General features: G+C 46.0%; 1 protein-coding gene across 2 annotated transcripts in view; it reads left to right on the top strand.

The window, feature by feature from the left end:
- spata18 (spermatogenesis associated 18) overlaps positions 1-14,349 on the top strand; it is a 137,840-nt gene that overhangs the window by 105,568 nt on the left and 17,923 nt on the right. Inside the window, exons 10-11 of one of the 2 annotated variants that reach the window (XM_038791195.1) lie at positions 4,251-4,374; positions 5,566-5,640. In XM_038791195.1, coding sequence (XP_038647123.1) covers positions 4,251-4,374; positions 5,566-5,640 — 199 coding nt within the window. The remainder of the gene's footprint in view (positions 1-4,250; positions 4,375-5,565; positions 5,641-14,349) is intronic. The other variant, XM_038791197.1, reaches the window with a different exon arrangement.

The following is a 14,349-nucleotide window of genomic DNA, read 5'->3' as shown; positions in this document are numbered from 1 at the left end:
CAGACAGTGACCCAGCCGGGAATCGAACCTGGGACCCTGGAGCTGTGAAGCATTGATGCTAACCACCATGCTACCGTGAGGCCCCTTCAGTTTTCAAACTGAAGTCAGTTGAACGTCCACAGGTTTGGCAAACTGAGTTCAGAAGGCTCGTGGGCCGCAACTATGTTGGAAAAGCCTGCTTTATACCATAGGCAGAGGTACAGGTTAGACCAGGGGTTTCTGAACTGGGTCTGCAGGATTACTCCAAGGATTCAGCGGTAGATCCTGCCATTGGGGGTGGGGGATGGGGATGCATCAGAGGGGCCGAAAGGACGGTGAGAGTGGATGGGTGGGTGCTTCCATTAAAAATGACAAAAAGGTAAGACTTGGAAGTATTTGTTGAATAACAGAACTTTTTTATTACAATAAATGTATACATATAAGACATAGGGCCTAGTCAAAAGGCCTCATCCAGCCCAACTCGTGACACGATTAGGCCGTTGTATCAAGATTTAAGATGCTCGGGGTCCAGATTCGCAATCTGGATATCGCCCTCACTGGGCAGGATCCAGATTGCATATTAACGACTCACATAAATATGTCGGCATCGGATTCTCCCAAGGCTTGGGTTTAATGTCCACGTCTGCGAGACTTCGCCATGGCCCCGTTTAGTACTGGTCCACACAAATGTGGACCACACGTAACGGCACCTGGGAGGGGGTTCCCAAGCCATCAGATGCCTTTGGGTGGTTAGGCTCTTGGCAGGGTGGCACCCTGGCACTTCCGCTGATATCTAGGCACCTTAGCACTGCCAGGATGCCGGGGTGGCATTGCCTGGCTGGCAGGGGCTCTGCTGGGGTGCCATGTTGGCAGTGCCTGGGTGCCAGGTTGGCACTGGCAGGGATCGGGCCCGAGGTGCCCTGCCCTTATAAGGTGGAGTGAGGGGGCGGGGGGCTTGAAGATCCCCTAATAGGCAGGTTGGGGCATTGGGAGGGTCCGGAGGCCGCAGTGGGGCGACTAGAGACGGGGGAGATCAGGGTGACATTGAAAAATGGCACCCCAATCCCTTCCTCTATTGACGGGCTGAGCTGAGCTCGTCAGTGCAGAAAATGAAGCAAAGTGCGACTTCAGTGAGGTGTTCCTTGCCAAGGGCAAAAATAGAGCCCTTTTTTGGGCTGCATGCGCCAAGAAACACCCCGCTAAACGTGTCCAAAATGGGACTCCCGTTTAATCGTGTCGATGGAAACATTTTTAAAGTTTGTTTTTTCATGTTTGCGGTTTAATTTTTCAATCTAATGTAAAAATGTTTCTCAGGGGTTCCTACACTTCTCTTGGGTGGTCAAAGGATTCTGTGGCTGGAAAAGTTTGGGAAACCCTGGGGTAGGCCCTTCAACCATTTGAACTATTGAACTATTGTTCAACTAGATTATCAGTGGCGAGTTCCTGAATTCATTTACTTGCTTTTCCAGGCAGCAAAGGAGGTTCTGCTGCTCCAGCAACAAACTAACACAAGCAAGCAAAGCTCTAAATCTTTTGACTAATGACTGCATGAGCATCATTCTTAACTAACAGCCAAAATAAAACGTTAGAGACAGAATTCAGTAACACTGTTCCAGCTCTGCCACTTCAAGGCTAGCCTCAGAACCTAAACTCAAAACAAACGACCGAAAATTCAAAGTGATTGATGAACATTTGAAAGATAGAGGAAGGTTACCATTCCAGACCCTACACCTGTAGGATCTTCTGGATGTTAATTAACTGCCACACTTTCTCTCATTTTCTGTTTTTTTTTCAGGTTCCCGTGATTTGTAATGATCTTTTTTAGCATAAAAGTAACTGTTTGTTAGTAAATGTACCAAAACCTAGAGCTACAAGCTTGTTCTGTTTGTTATTGTAACTAAATAATTAACACCTTTAGTTAAATTACTCATATTCATTTGTTCAAAAATGAGTGAAAAATTATGGAATTTGACAGGCAACTTTCTGATATGCTGCCATTTTTGGGTTTTTTTTTTGCAAGGCACAGTTGGTAAATCATCAATTTTATTCATTTTTATGATGGGAAAACGAGATATAAATTGTAAAACATGTAAGGAATCGAAATTAAGATTGTACAAAAGTGTAGGACAGTGCAAAGCCACATTGTTGGCAAAGTTATTAGATTTAAAAAAGTAAGAAGTCTAACAACACCAGGTTAAAGTCCAACTGGTTTGTTTCGAATCACTAGCTTTCGGAGCACTGCTCCTTTAGAAACGAATAGAAGGAGCAGTGCTCCAAAAGCTAGTGATTTGAAACAAACCTGTTGGACTTTATCCCGGTGTTGTAAGACTCTGACTGTGCTCACTCCAGTTCAACGCCGGCATCTCCACATCTTAAAAAAAGTTTTTGACAACAGACGATACTGGTCTGCTCATACAGCCTTTTCTCAAATACAACGAGACGAAATTGGACAGGAACAAGTACCTTCCTCATTTCTAAAACTTGCTGTTAGCACCCCAACATTGAGGAAGCAAAAGAAATAAAATAAGCGACATTCTGCGAATGCTGGAATTTGAAACAAGAACAGAGGATGCTGGAAAAACTCAGCAGGTCTGGCAGCATCTGTAGGGAGAGAAAACAGTTAACTGACTCTTTCTCAGAACTAAAGAGGAGAAATGTGTTAGATATTAAACTGTTGCTGTGATTGCAACGAGATGTAGCAACCTAACAAGAGACAGATGGCCTGGTGTGGGAGGGAAAAGGAGGTTTTTTTCATTGAGACAATAAATGTGTGGGATATTGAAAAAAGGGTTTAAGGTGGAGGAGAAAGGTCACAGTCTAAAGTTGTTGAACACAACGTTGAATCCCAAGGGGTGTAACATGCCCAATCGGAAGATGCGCTGCTGATCCTCCAACTTGCGTTGGGCTTCACTGGAGCATTGCAGCAGGCCAAGGACCCACATGTGGGAATGAGACCAGGAGTTAAAATGGCAAGCAATAGGAAGGTTGAAGTCATGCTTGTGGGCTGAGGGAAGGTGTTCCGCAAAGCAGTCACCAGTCTGTGTTTAGTCTCCCCAGTATAGTGGAGATTACATTGGGAGCAGCGAATACAATAATCAGAAATAGTAAAAGAACGAATTGCCCTTCTCAACCTCAGGACATCCCCAAACACTTCACAACCACTGAAGTAATTATGAACTGTAGTCACTGCTGTAATGCAGGGAAATATAACACCCAGTTTGCAACAGCAAGGTTTGCAAACAGATAATCTGCTCCACAGGTTGAGGGATACATCTACCCATGGGTATGGAGGGATGGGGCCTCCATGCTGTTCTTCAAATTGTGCTGGGGTAGATTAACATCTCATTTGAAATCAGCGCTAGCAACAGTGCCGCACTTGCTCAGCACTTCAGTGGTGTGCTAGCCTAGATTACATGTCCATTCTTTGGACTGCAGCTTGTTTGAATGCACAACCTCTTGACTCTGAAGTAATAGTGCTACAACTGAATGAAAGGGCGCAATTCTCCCAAAACATTTCTAAGTGTAGTCTCTGGTGGGAAACACGGTGTGATTCCCTCCAGGTGGATCAGCACAATCCAGATCGCAATCCATCTACACATAGACATTTCTTTGGAGGTTGAGGAAATTTGCGCCATGAATGAGGTGTGCAGACCTAAAGATACTGCCAAGCTTGGCTCCTCAGAGATCAGGGTGCCCTTTTTAAAGGGTGCTCCCACAGGAACACTCCTCTGCCAATCACTGGCAAAGACCACCCCCCGCCCCACCCACAATCGCTATCATGAGACACCACCCCTTCCTCCTAGAATGAGTGACACCCTGTTTTGGATTCGCCAAAGGCCCTGCTTCAGGCCCTCGCCCGAGCCCCCTGGCCTGGTCATCGCGCCTGGTCGCCATTTTTGGAGACAAGAAGTGATTCCGCCAGCTTCACGTTGCGTTGGAGAGCGGGAGAATTGAAGGGCCTGGTGAATTTGGCTTAAAGCTGAATCTGAATATGTAAATACAAATATAAATACGCTAATCTGGTACGCATAACATGATTTGCGCCTGCGTGGGCGGGGTCAGACAATCACCCCCAAGATTGGTACCTAAACCACAATAAAACATTCAACACCAGATCTGTGAAATGACAACAAGTGGTAGAATGAAGGTATTTAAACAAGAATGTACTTTTCTGAAGTGCTCATTATGTGGATCAAATATAAGACTTTTTTTTGCACTGTTCTGACCAGTCGTAGAATTCTAAAGGACGCAAACGTTTTTCCACCCTCCAGGTATCGCCGCAGCTATGACTCTGATTTCACCGCTCCACTGGTGGTTTATCACGTCTGGCCAGCCCTGATGGAAAATGACATGGTTATTGCTAAGGGAGAAGCATTTACAAAGAGAGGAGCTCTGGTAAGTTGAGGAACCCATAGGTAAATGTAGATGGTTAAAGACGCAAGGCCGATTATGGGCTGTAATTCGCATTTTTGTTTTCAAATTCCTCCATGGCCATTTTCCCATCTCTAATTCCCCCCAGCCAGTAAGTTTACCAATATTTTTGCCCACATTCAATTGTAGCCTCCTTTACAACCTACAAGCCACCAGCTGCCCTGAGCTCTGGAACTCCCTCCTCAAACCTCTCCACCCCTTTACCTCTCCTTCTTCTTTTAAGATGCTCGTTGAAATCTATCTCTTTGACCAAGCTTTTGAACAGATGTTCTAATATCCCCTTAAATGGTTCTGTGTCAGGTATTGTTTGATAATCGTTCCAGTGAAGCACCTTGGGACACTTTACTACCTTAATGACGCTATATTATTGTGCATCATTGTGACAGATTTAACCTGACTGTAAAGTGGCCCTTCCCCTTAAAATTTTAGGTAGATCAGCCCAAATGGAAAAAAAACAGCCACCTGAAGCTGAAATTATTCAACTATTCCTCGTCCAAATTGACACAGCTCAAGTCACATTTGGTCACATGTACTGCACACTTGCTGCTCAAATAATCCATACTCTTCTGTTGTCATAGTTGATAGTGAGTAAATTCAACGTATAACGTGGCAAATGACAATTGTTTTTGCTTTTTGAAGAAAATCATCTGATGCTTGCTAACCCAATAATGATAATATCACTGCTTGTAACAGATGTGAACTTTGTATCCAGTACATTAATTAAAAAGGAATATTTTTATATTGCTTGCTAGTCTAATTTTGCAAGCCCAGGAAACCACACTGTGTACTCTGCATCTCTATCTTTAGTATGTTTTCCATATAAGCTCTTAAGGCTGGTCTGAGGTTGTGGCCTCTGCAATTTCAAGGGAAGCTCCCCTGGGTTCAAAGTAGCCCCTGTTTATTGAGGGGGAGAGATTCAGTTAATTTATTTTAAAATATATATATATATTTCTTTCTCTAAAATTGGGGTCTACTTGATATAAAAATAATCTGTTTAATCGTATGCTTAAGAAGTAAATGCCATACATTTTAACAGTAACTTTTTGGGAAGCTTTTACAGACCTATACTCAGTTTGTGTAAAACGATAGAATCATTCTAAACTGATGGTAAAAGTTCCATTTCTATTGGTAACTGTTTCATTTTTATTGACTCAGTGGTCGCCAAGTAAAAGCCGAAGCAGAAGTTCCAGTCCCATCCGTTCCCATTCCACCAGTCCAACCCGTGCCCTGGTAGGTTATTCTGAAATGACTCAAGTCAATCTAACAGTACAAAGTTACAGCGGACTAACAGCTTTTAACTAAAGCATAACAGACATAGTTAATACAGAGATGCAGGCGTTTTAAAATTTACTTTCCTTCATTTTATCTTGGCTTTCACTGGGGGGGGGGGGGGTGGGGGGTGGGGGGGGTGGGGAGAGAGAGAGAGAGATGGTAATGGGAGCCCTGCGTTTGACTAGGATTGTAAATTATCTTGTATGCAGGAAACAGGCACAGACAACACGGTGACTTCAGCCCGGTCAGGGTGCTCTGCTCCCACTGCATGTGCTGTGCAGGAATAAGTTAAACAAATTCAATGCAACAGCAGGATTAATTACAAGTGAAATGTCAGGCCAGCCATACTGTCTGGTGTGGACTCCTTCAAGCTATGCTTTATTCTGTTCAGTATGCTTCAATACTGTACTGTGGCAACGTGTTTTTTTTAAATTTGTTCACATGGTCTGGGCATCACCAGCCAGACCAGAATATATTGTCCAACCCCAATTGTCCTTGGGAAGGTGGTGGCGAGCTGCCTCCTTGAAACGCTGCAGTCCATGTGGTGTAGGTACATCCATGGTGCTGTTAAGCAATTGGTTTTTACCTCAATTATTTAAATTGGAAACAATCTTTTTCTCTCTCCTTCACTCTCCAGCTGAGTTGGCTGACTGGTAACCTGCTTCCCCCTTTTGAAACACATCAGAGTTGCCAGGGGTCATCACCTACTGACTTTCATCCCCTTTTCCCAGTCCGGATTTCATGCCTCCATTCGTATCGGAACGGAGGTGGGGCGGGATTTTAAAATGGCGACCAGGACCCGATTCTGGGATTCCCGTCCCCATTTTCAGCACTTTTTTGCCGTTGTGGGATAAGGCTGGGGACAGTAAGCCCACGCCCTGCACTCCCAACCCGGGGATAGGCCGCTCATACCACCCAGCATTTTCTGTGGAGTCCAACCCAGCTTTTTCCCGGACTGGAGGTTCACGATTCCGCAGAGGAGATGTGAACCAGAGTCTGGATTCAGGGAACTATTGACAGGTAAGTTTTTAAAAAGAATGGCAATGGCTTTTTAATACCCCCTCACATCACTCATACCCTCTCCGTGCTCTCTGACCCGATCTTCCCATCACCTGAATGAAAATCTGGCCCCTAATCTCTGCTCTTGTACCGTGACTAGCAGCACTGTTGAGATCAGGAACTAACTGTGTAAAGAATAATTATCGGTACAATGCTTTACTTGCTTTAAGATATTGCAATTTTAAAATCCAGAATTGGAAACCGTCATTTTCTTTTGAAATGCAATAAATGCACTGATAACTAGAATTGCATTACATATTCACTTCTGTCGATAGCTTACAGCTTTTACCGCATAGATTTGGAAAAACATACACCTAATGAGCTGTATTTAATGCAGCGGGCGGAAAGGGCTGACGGATTCGCAGCTGCCAGCAGGATGTCAATCAGTCTGGGGCTGGTTTAGCACAGTGGGCTAAACAGCTGGCTTGTAATGCAGAATAAGGCCAGCAGCTCGGGTTCAATTCCCGTACCGGCCTCCCTGAACAGGCGCCGGATTGTGGCTTTTCACAGCATTGAAGCCTACCTTTGGCAATAAACCATTATTATTAATTCGGCTCATTAATAAACAAATCATTAGTCTGAGCCCATCATCATTTAACGGTAGCTCAGGATTAGATTGGGACCACATAGGTTTGGTGCCCCCTTGGAAGGCTACCCAACAAACTCGGGTGGGGGAGGAGGGGGTGTTGGGGAAGGTTCTGTTACCAGGCACCCTTCCCAATTAAGGGTTATTTCACCGGATAGTGGGGTGGCCACTGCAAATGATCTCTCCCTCTTGCCTCTGACCATCCTAATCCCCATCCCACCTTCACTCAGCTTATGGCCCAGGATGTCACAATGATTATGGGCCTCGAATGGAGACAGTGCTGGCAGCAAGAGGAGCTGCCATTCTCTGGCTGGCACTTCTTGCTAAGCGAGATTTCCACTGGCAGGGCCCTCAAGCACTGATAAGGCCTGACAATGGCCACTTAAATCCTGGAAGGCATTTGATTCCGTCAGGCCTCCCCCATGGAACTGTCTCAGTTCTCCGATTGGTGGGCCCCACAGAATCCCAGCCAATGTACCAGTATCATTCCAATTGAACAGTCTCACATATTACCCATAGGTTATTCAAAACCTCAATCAGAATGGCCACATATGTGTACATTTTCTGCATTGGCTTTGGAGAGAGTCAGTGTAGAATCCCCAGAATTATAACAGAGCTTAAAGGGTTAAATTATGAGGACGTGGTCTAAAAATGTTTATATTCTCCTGAGTTTATTAAGTTGAGGTGATCTAATTGAGATTTTTAAAATGATTGAGGGAGCCCTCCTGTGCTCGTGGTCGCCAATGACCCAGTTTCTAAAATGCAGGTATTCTTATTCGCAGCCAAATGCCATTGGTGGGATTCTCTGTTTCAGAGACTAAGTGCTGATGCCAGGCCTGAATGGCGAGCGTTCTATAGCCCTGAAAGTGGCACCGGTCCTGGAGCATTCCAGGACATGTTAATGGGCTTGCACCGGTGCTGCGTTGAACTAGTGCAATTCCAATGCACGCTGGCATGTGTCTAATTTTTTGGCCTGCACTTGCTTAGCTCTGTGACCCCAGCAAAGCCCCTCCAAATCAGAACCATAGCTGCTGAACAGGCAGAGTACTCCATTTTGGGAGAAGAATATCCACAGGGGATAAGCATCAATGCAGATTACCTGGACTACGACCAATCCAACTGGCCTTGATTTGTAATTCTGATTTAATTCTTGAAATAACCGTTTCAGGCAAATGATGGATCTCGTGAACACACCCAGCTGTATCACTCTGCTGGAGATTGTAGCAATCTGTAATACAACTTTTCAACATGATATAAATGATGGAGATCTCTTTTAGCTGTCAGGCCCTTTGTAGCCATCTAAGATGGCCACCTGCAAAGGACCATGGGAATTGTGGCCAACCCAGGACTCAGACAGATACACAGCCTATTGTATCAAAAACACAGGTAACCAGACCTGACCGAAACCCCCGCTCGTTTACATTTCAATGGCCCATTTTCCCAGGACAGTAGAACTCCAATCAAGCAATCAGTTCAGCCACAAACTGATCGGCGACACTCCCTTGCTCAGAAAGCACAACTGCCAAGGTCAATGACCGCTAAGGACCTACCCAGCTACCAAGGCACCCGCCCCTTTATTGGCCGAAATCGAAGAGTGTGAACAGAGCCCTGTCGAACTATTGGGCCCAAGGTTTAGGACCGCCCCAAAGAGCGCAAAATTCCAGGGGGATAAAAGAGGATACAGCCATCTGTTCTGTCTCTTTTGGATCCGGCCTGTGCCACCCAATTGCAGCAGGAACAGCCAGTTAAGTTCAAGACCAACGATCGCTACCTGATGGATGAGCCCAGCAGAGACAGAGTCACTTTCTTCGAACCAGCCAATTGAAATCCAGATAAAGGCCTTATCCATTTGCACAGTGCCGGTCACTCTGAAGTTAAGTAGAGGTTATTGTAGCTGATAGGTGTTGTTTAACTCGTAGTAGATATTGTGTTTGCATGTTGAGATAACTCTTGTGTATGTAAATAAACCATCTTTTGAACTACTAACTGGTTGTGTGGTCATTTGATTGATATAGGGGAAAGCCTTGTGGTTCACCGAGATAAATAAATAGAGCAACATTATTGGCGACCTCTGACGGGACTCGATTAGAAGTGACTTTGTCACTCCGAGAGAACCCACAAACTTTGAATCGAATTGCGAGAAAGAGAAAGAACCACAAGTGCAAGTCCCATATCGACCAAATAACCAAATTTCGGAAGTGTGTACTAACCCGAATGCGTACCTAACAGGAAGAGTAAGGTAAACTTGTTAGAATTATGTACAACTATCGAACTATTGTGAGCCGGAAAATAGCTTAAGCCATACCCGCTGTTCAAATCGCCGCCTTATTCCCCTGTCCCAAATTAAAAGTAGAGAAAGAGATAAGTAATGGCCACAAAAGCAATAGAAAAATTGATGAATCCACAGGTATCCGAGGTCGCAGCGGCCAACAGAGCAGAGCAATGCCCCATACTGGAAGGAAGAGTTAAGGAAATACTTAAAGGGGAGAGGATGGCCTCTTTGGTCGAATTTTTGCGCTAATGATGAGTCAGGTCCAGGAAAGATAGGACAGAACCCAAGCAAGGTTCAGAAGAAAAACGTAGGGAAAGTCAGAAAGCCGATGGCAGTAGTGTCCTATTTGGCACAATTGCAACGCACAGAGGAGGTCGTGAAGATGCTCCGTAGGCAGTTAATTGAGAAGGAAGAAAAGAAGGAGGGAAACCTTTTTGTATCTAGATAGATAGACAGAGAAATACAGCACAGAACAGGCCCTTCGGCCCACAATGTTGCGCCGAACTTTTGTCCTAGGTTAATCATAGAATTTTGGACAATTTTTCATGGCCAATCCACCCAACCTGCACATCTTTGGACTGTGGGAGGAAACCGGAGCACCCGGAGGAGACACACACACACATGGGGAGGATGTGCAGACTCCACACATACAGTGACCCAAGTCGAAATTGAACTTCGGACCCTGGAGCTGTGAAGCAATTGTGCTATCCACAATGCTACCGTGCTGCCCTTAAGAAGTTAACCTACACTCCATTATTCTACCCTAATCCATGTACCTATCCAATAGCCACTTGAAGGTCCCTAACTTTTCCGCTCAACTACTTCCACAGGCAGTGCATTCCATGCCCCCACTACTCTCTGGGTAAAGAACCTACCTCTGACATCCCCTCTATATCTTCCACCACTTATCTTAAATTTATGTTCCCTTGTAATGGTGTGTTCCACCCGGGGAAAAAGTCTCTGACTGTCTACTCTATCTATTCCCCTGATCATCTTATAAACCTCTATCAAGTCGCCCCTCATCCTTCTCCGTTCTAATGAGAAAAGGCCTAGCACCCTCAACCTTTCCTCGTATGACCTACTCTCCATTCCAGGCAACATCCTGGTAAATCTCCTTTGCACCTTTTCCAAAGCTTCAACATCCTTCCTAAAATGAGGTGACCAGAACTGCACACAGTACTCCAAATGTGGCCTGACCAAGGTTTTGTACAGCTGCATCATCACCTCACGGCTCTTAAATTCAATCCCTCTGCTAATGAACGCTAGCACACCATAGGCCTTCTTCACAGCTCTATCCACTTGAGTGGCAACTTTCAAAGATCTATGAACATAGACCCCAAGATCTCTCTGCTCCTCCACATTGCCAAGAACCCTACCGTTAACCCTGTATTCCGCATTCATATTTGTCCTTCCAAAATGGACAACCTCACACTTGTCAGGGTTAAACTCCATCTGCCACTGCTCAGCCCAGCTCTGCACCCTATTTATGTCTCTTTGCAGCCGACAACAGCCCTCCTCACTATTCACAACTCCACCAATCTTCGTATCGTCTGCAAATTTACTGACCCACCCTTCAACTCCCTCATCCAAGTCATTAATGAAAATCACAAACAGCAGAGGACCCAGAACTGATCCCTGTGGTATGCCACTGGTAACTGGGCTCCAGGCTGAATATTTGCCATCCACCACCACTCACAAGCAGCAGAACTCGCAGCCTTGGCCTATGTAATTCAGCACCCCAACTCTTTTCCAACTCCCGCAGACATACACTCAGACAGCCTGTATGTGTGCAACAGTTTAACAGAATTCCTGCCCCTGTGGGAATCTCAAAGTTTTGTTTCAGCCGATGGAAAACCCCAACCCACTGCCCCATTGTTAAAGCACATTCTCAAGACAGCGTTAGATCGCACATATGATATCATTAAAGTGAGAAACCATCATCGTTCCTCCCCACCCAGTAATGTAAAGGCTGACGCCTTAGCCAATACAGGATCACGCCATGGTCACTTCTGGCAGCCACCCGAAAGCGAACCGATACACTCAGTCCAGGTTTCCCAGACCAATATTGAGGATCTACCTCAAGCCCAAAAAGCAGACAACTCCCTCAAACAGGTTTCAGACGGCACCTTCCCAGCCCCTATGATAAATGGAAGTATGCACTGACTGTACAGGATGGCATAGTTTAAAAAAAACGGAATTTATGTGGTCCCCACCCAGGACAGAAACCAGCTCATTTACCATTTTCATGACGGACACGGACATCAGGGGATAGACAATACCACTGCCCATTTAGGACCTTTATGTTGGTGGCCCGATTTAAAAAGCGATGTAACCCATTATGTCGAGAATTGCCTTATCTGTGCACAGAACAATCCTGAACATTACACAAAGAAAGGACAATTAAGACACACCTGACCTGTGAATGGCCCTTGGTAAATTAGTAAATCGATTACATTGGCCCCTTTCCCCCTTGCAGAAACGGTTTCAAGTGCGTGCTGGTTGTAATCAACACCTTTACTAAATGGGTAGAAGCATTTCCCTTACGGACAAACACAGCAAAGGCCACCGCTAAGATTTTGATGCAACAGATATTCACACACTGGGGTCTCCCCCGCAGCATTGAGTCAGACCAAGATTCCCACTTCACCATGTCATGCAAAATGTTTTAACAATTTTTGGGATCAGGCAGAAATTCCATATAGCATATCACTCCCAATCCAGTGGCATTGTCGAGAGAATGAATCGAACTTTAAAAGTGACCATTAGGAAGATGGTACAACAGAACATTACCACGTGGGACACAGTCCTCCCATTTGCTCTCATGTTTATTTGGAACACCATTTCCAGTTCCACAGGTTTTAGCCCCCACACTAACCGGACGGCCCATGAAGGGTATTGAATATTTATTAGGCCTGGATCTGGCAAACCCCACAGTAACTGCCCTCACCCACGAAAAAGCAGTCCAACAGGTTGCAGATAACATTAAAGTGGCACAACTCGCTGCAACTGTCCGATTAGGCGCTAGAAAGAGGCAGAGTAAAGCCTGCTTTGACAAAACCGTCCACCCCGTAGAGTACACAGTTGGTCAGCAAGTAATGGTTTCACTTTAAAATCCCAGTTCTTTCCTCTCCCCCAAATTTTCAGGACCCTACTCCATTTCAGACCAAGTGAGTCTCACCGTGTACAAGATAACGTACCCCAACGGTAAAACTGGTTGGTTCCACATCAACCAACTCAACGTCTACGGATCATAATGTAGCCACTCCCACCACATCTCTCTGGCAATAGGAGATGATTATGCCCGTCCATCAACAACCTAGTCCAACCCCTACGCCAACCCTCCCCGAGCCATGCCGACATTTATCCCTTGTCTACGCCCACAGACCCGAACTTGTCTCCGCCCACAAGTACCGACTTTCACCTTGAACTTGACTCCGACGACAGCGAGAGCCTCCCGGATTTGATTACTATCCCTGAACACTGGCGCGCTCTCTCTGCCACCGGTCACCCCAGCATCCGGAACCACTTCTTAGATATCTTTGACCCCCTATAAGCCCTCCCCCATCCACCGCCCGACCACAGTAACTTGTCCTCCACTCCCACCGCCCCTACGCCTCTCAACAAACAAGCCCCTCTTTGGCACTGCGACAGCTCTTGCAGACTAGTAAGGCACGACGATTCTGACCATCCGCTGGCCCATGCGGCCAAGGCGCAGAAATGGCAGACACGAGTCTGGCAACCGGGAGATGGTGATGATTCAGGTACTGAATCTCGTTTCGGTAATGCTTTTACAACACTATTTGGGACAGAACCTGAGGTGTCCAGATGATGAGAAAGTGACACCGCTTAAGTATTAAGGTGTCCAAAGTTCTGATGGAGCCTACCGGCCTTTTTCCTTCTTCTTCTACCACATGGCAGCACGGTAGCTTGGTGGTTAGCATAAATGCTTCACAGCTCCAGGGTCCCAGGTTCGATTCCCGGCTGGGTCACTGTCTGTGCGGAGTCTGCACGTCCTCCCCGTGTGTGCGTGAGTTTCCACCGGGTGCTCCGGTTTCCTCCCACAGTCCAAAGATGTGCGGGTTAGGTGGATTGGCCATGCTAAATTGCCCGTAGTGTCCTAAAAAGTAAGGTTAAGGGGGGGGTTGTTGGGTTACGGGTATAGGGTGGATACGTGGGTTTGAGTAGGGTGACCATTGCTCGGCACAACATCGAGGGCCGAAGGGCCTGTTCTGTGCTGTACTGTTCTATATTCTATGGTTTTAATTCATGTCGCCCAACACAAAATTACTCTTCTGATTCAAGGGTACAATGTTGGAAACAGATCACTGTTCTCCCAGTCTTTATGACAGGTTTCCACACGACTACAAACACTTCCCGTTCACCCAGGTCACCCAGGTAGGGAATCACGGCACTGATCCCTGCCCTACCTGAGGACCCCAAATTCATCCGGTCAGTTAAGCTCGAGTAGTGGAGTAACGGCACTAATCCCCGCCCTACCCGGGGATTCCATCCATTCTTCTCCCGCAGCGGCCCACACACACCTCATGTTCCCTTCACTTCATACGCTGTGGAATGGTTCTCTAGACTCTGCATTGCCTTTGGCAGGCCTTAGTTTCACCTTCTCTACTCTCTCTTTAGTTGTGGTATAAAGAATTTATTTTGCCACGTTCCGTACACTCACCCCTTCTTTCCTTTACCTCCCACGACCCCCTGGTCGTTCCCCACATGTTATTTACACATATGACACAAT

The sequence above is a fragment of the Scyliorhinus canicula genome, chromosome 3, assembly GCF_902713615.1.
Source record: "Scyliorhinus canicula chromosome 3, sScyCan1.1, whole genome shotgun sequence".
Lineage (NCBI taxonomy): Eukaryota > Metazoa > Chordata > Chondrichthyes > Carcharhiniformes > Scyliorhinidae > Scyliorhinus > Scyliorhinus canicula.
Note: the sequence above shows the minus strand (reverse complement) of the source record. Positions and strands in the feature narration are given on the sequence as shown.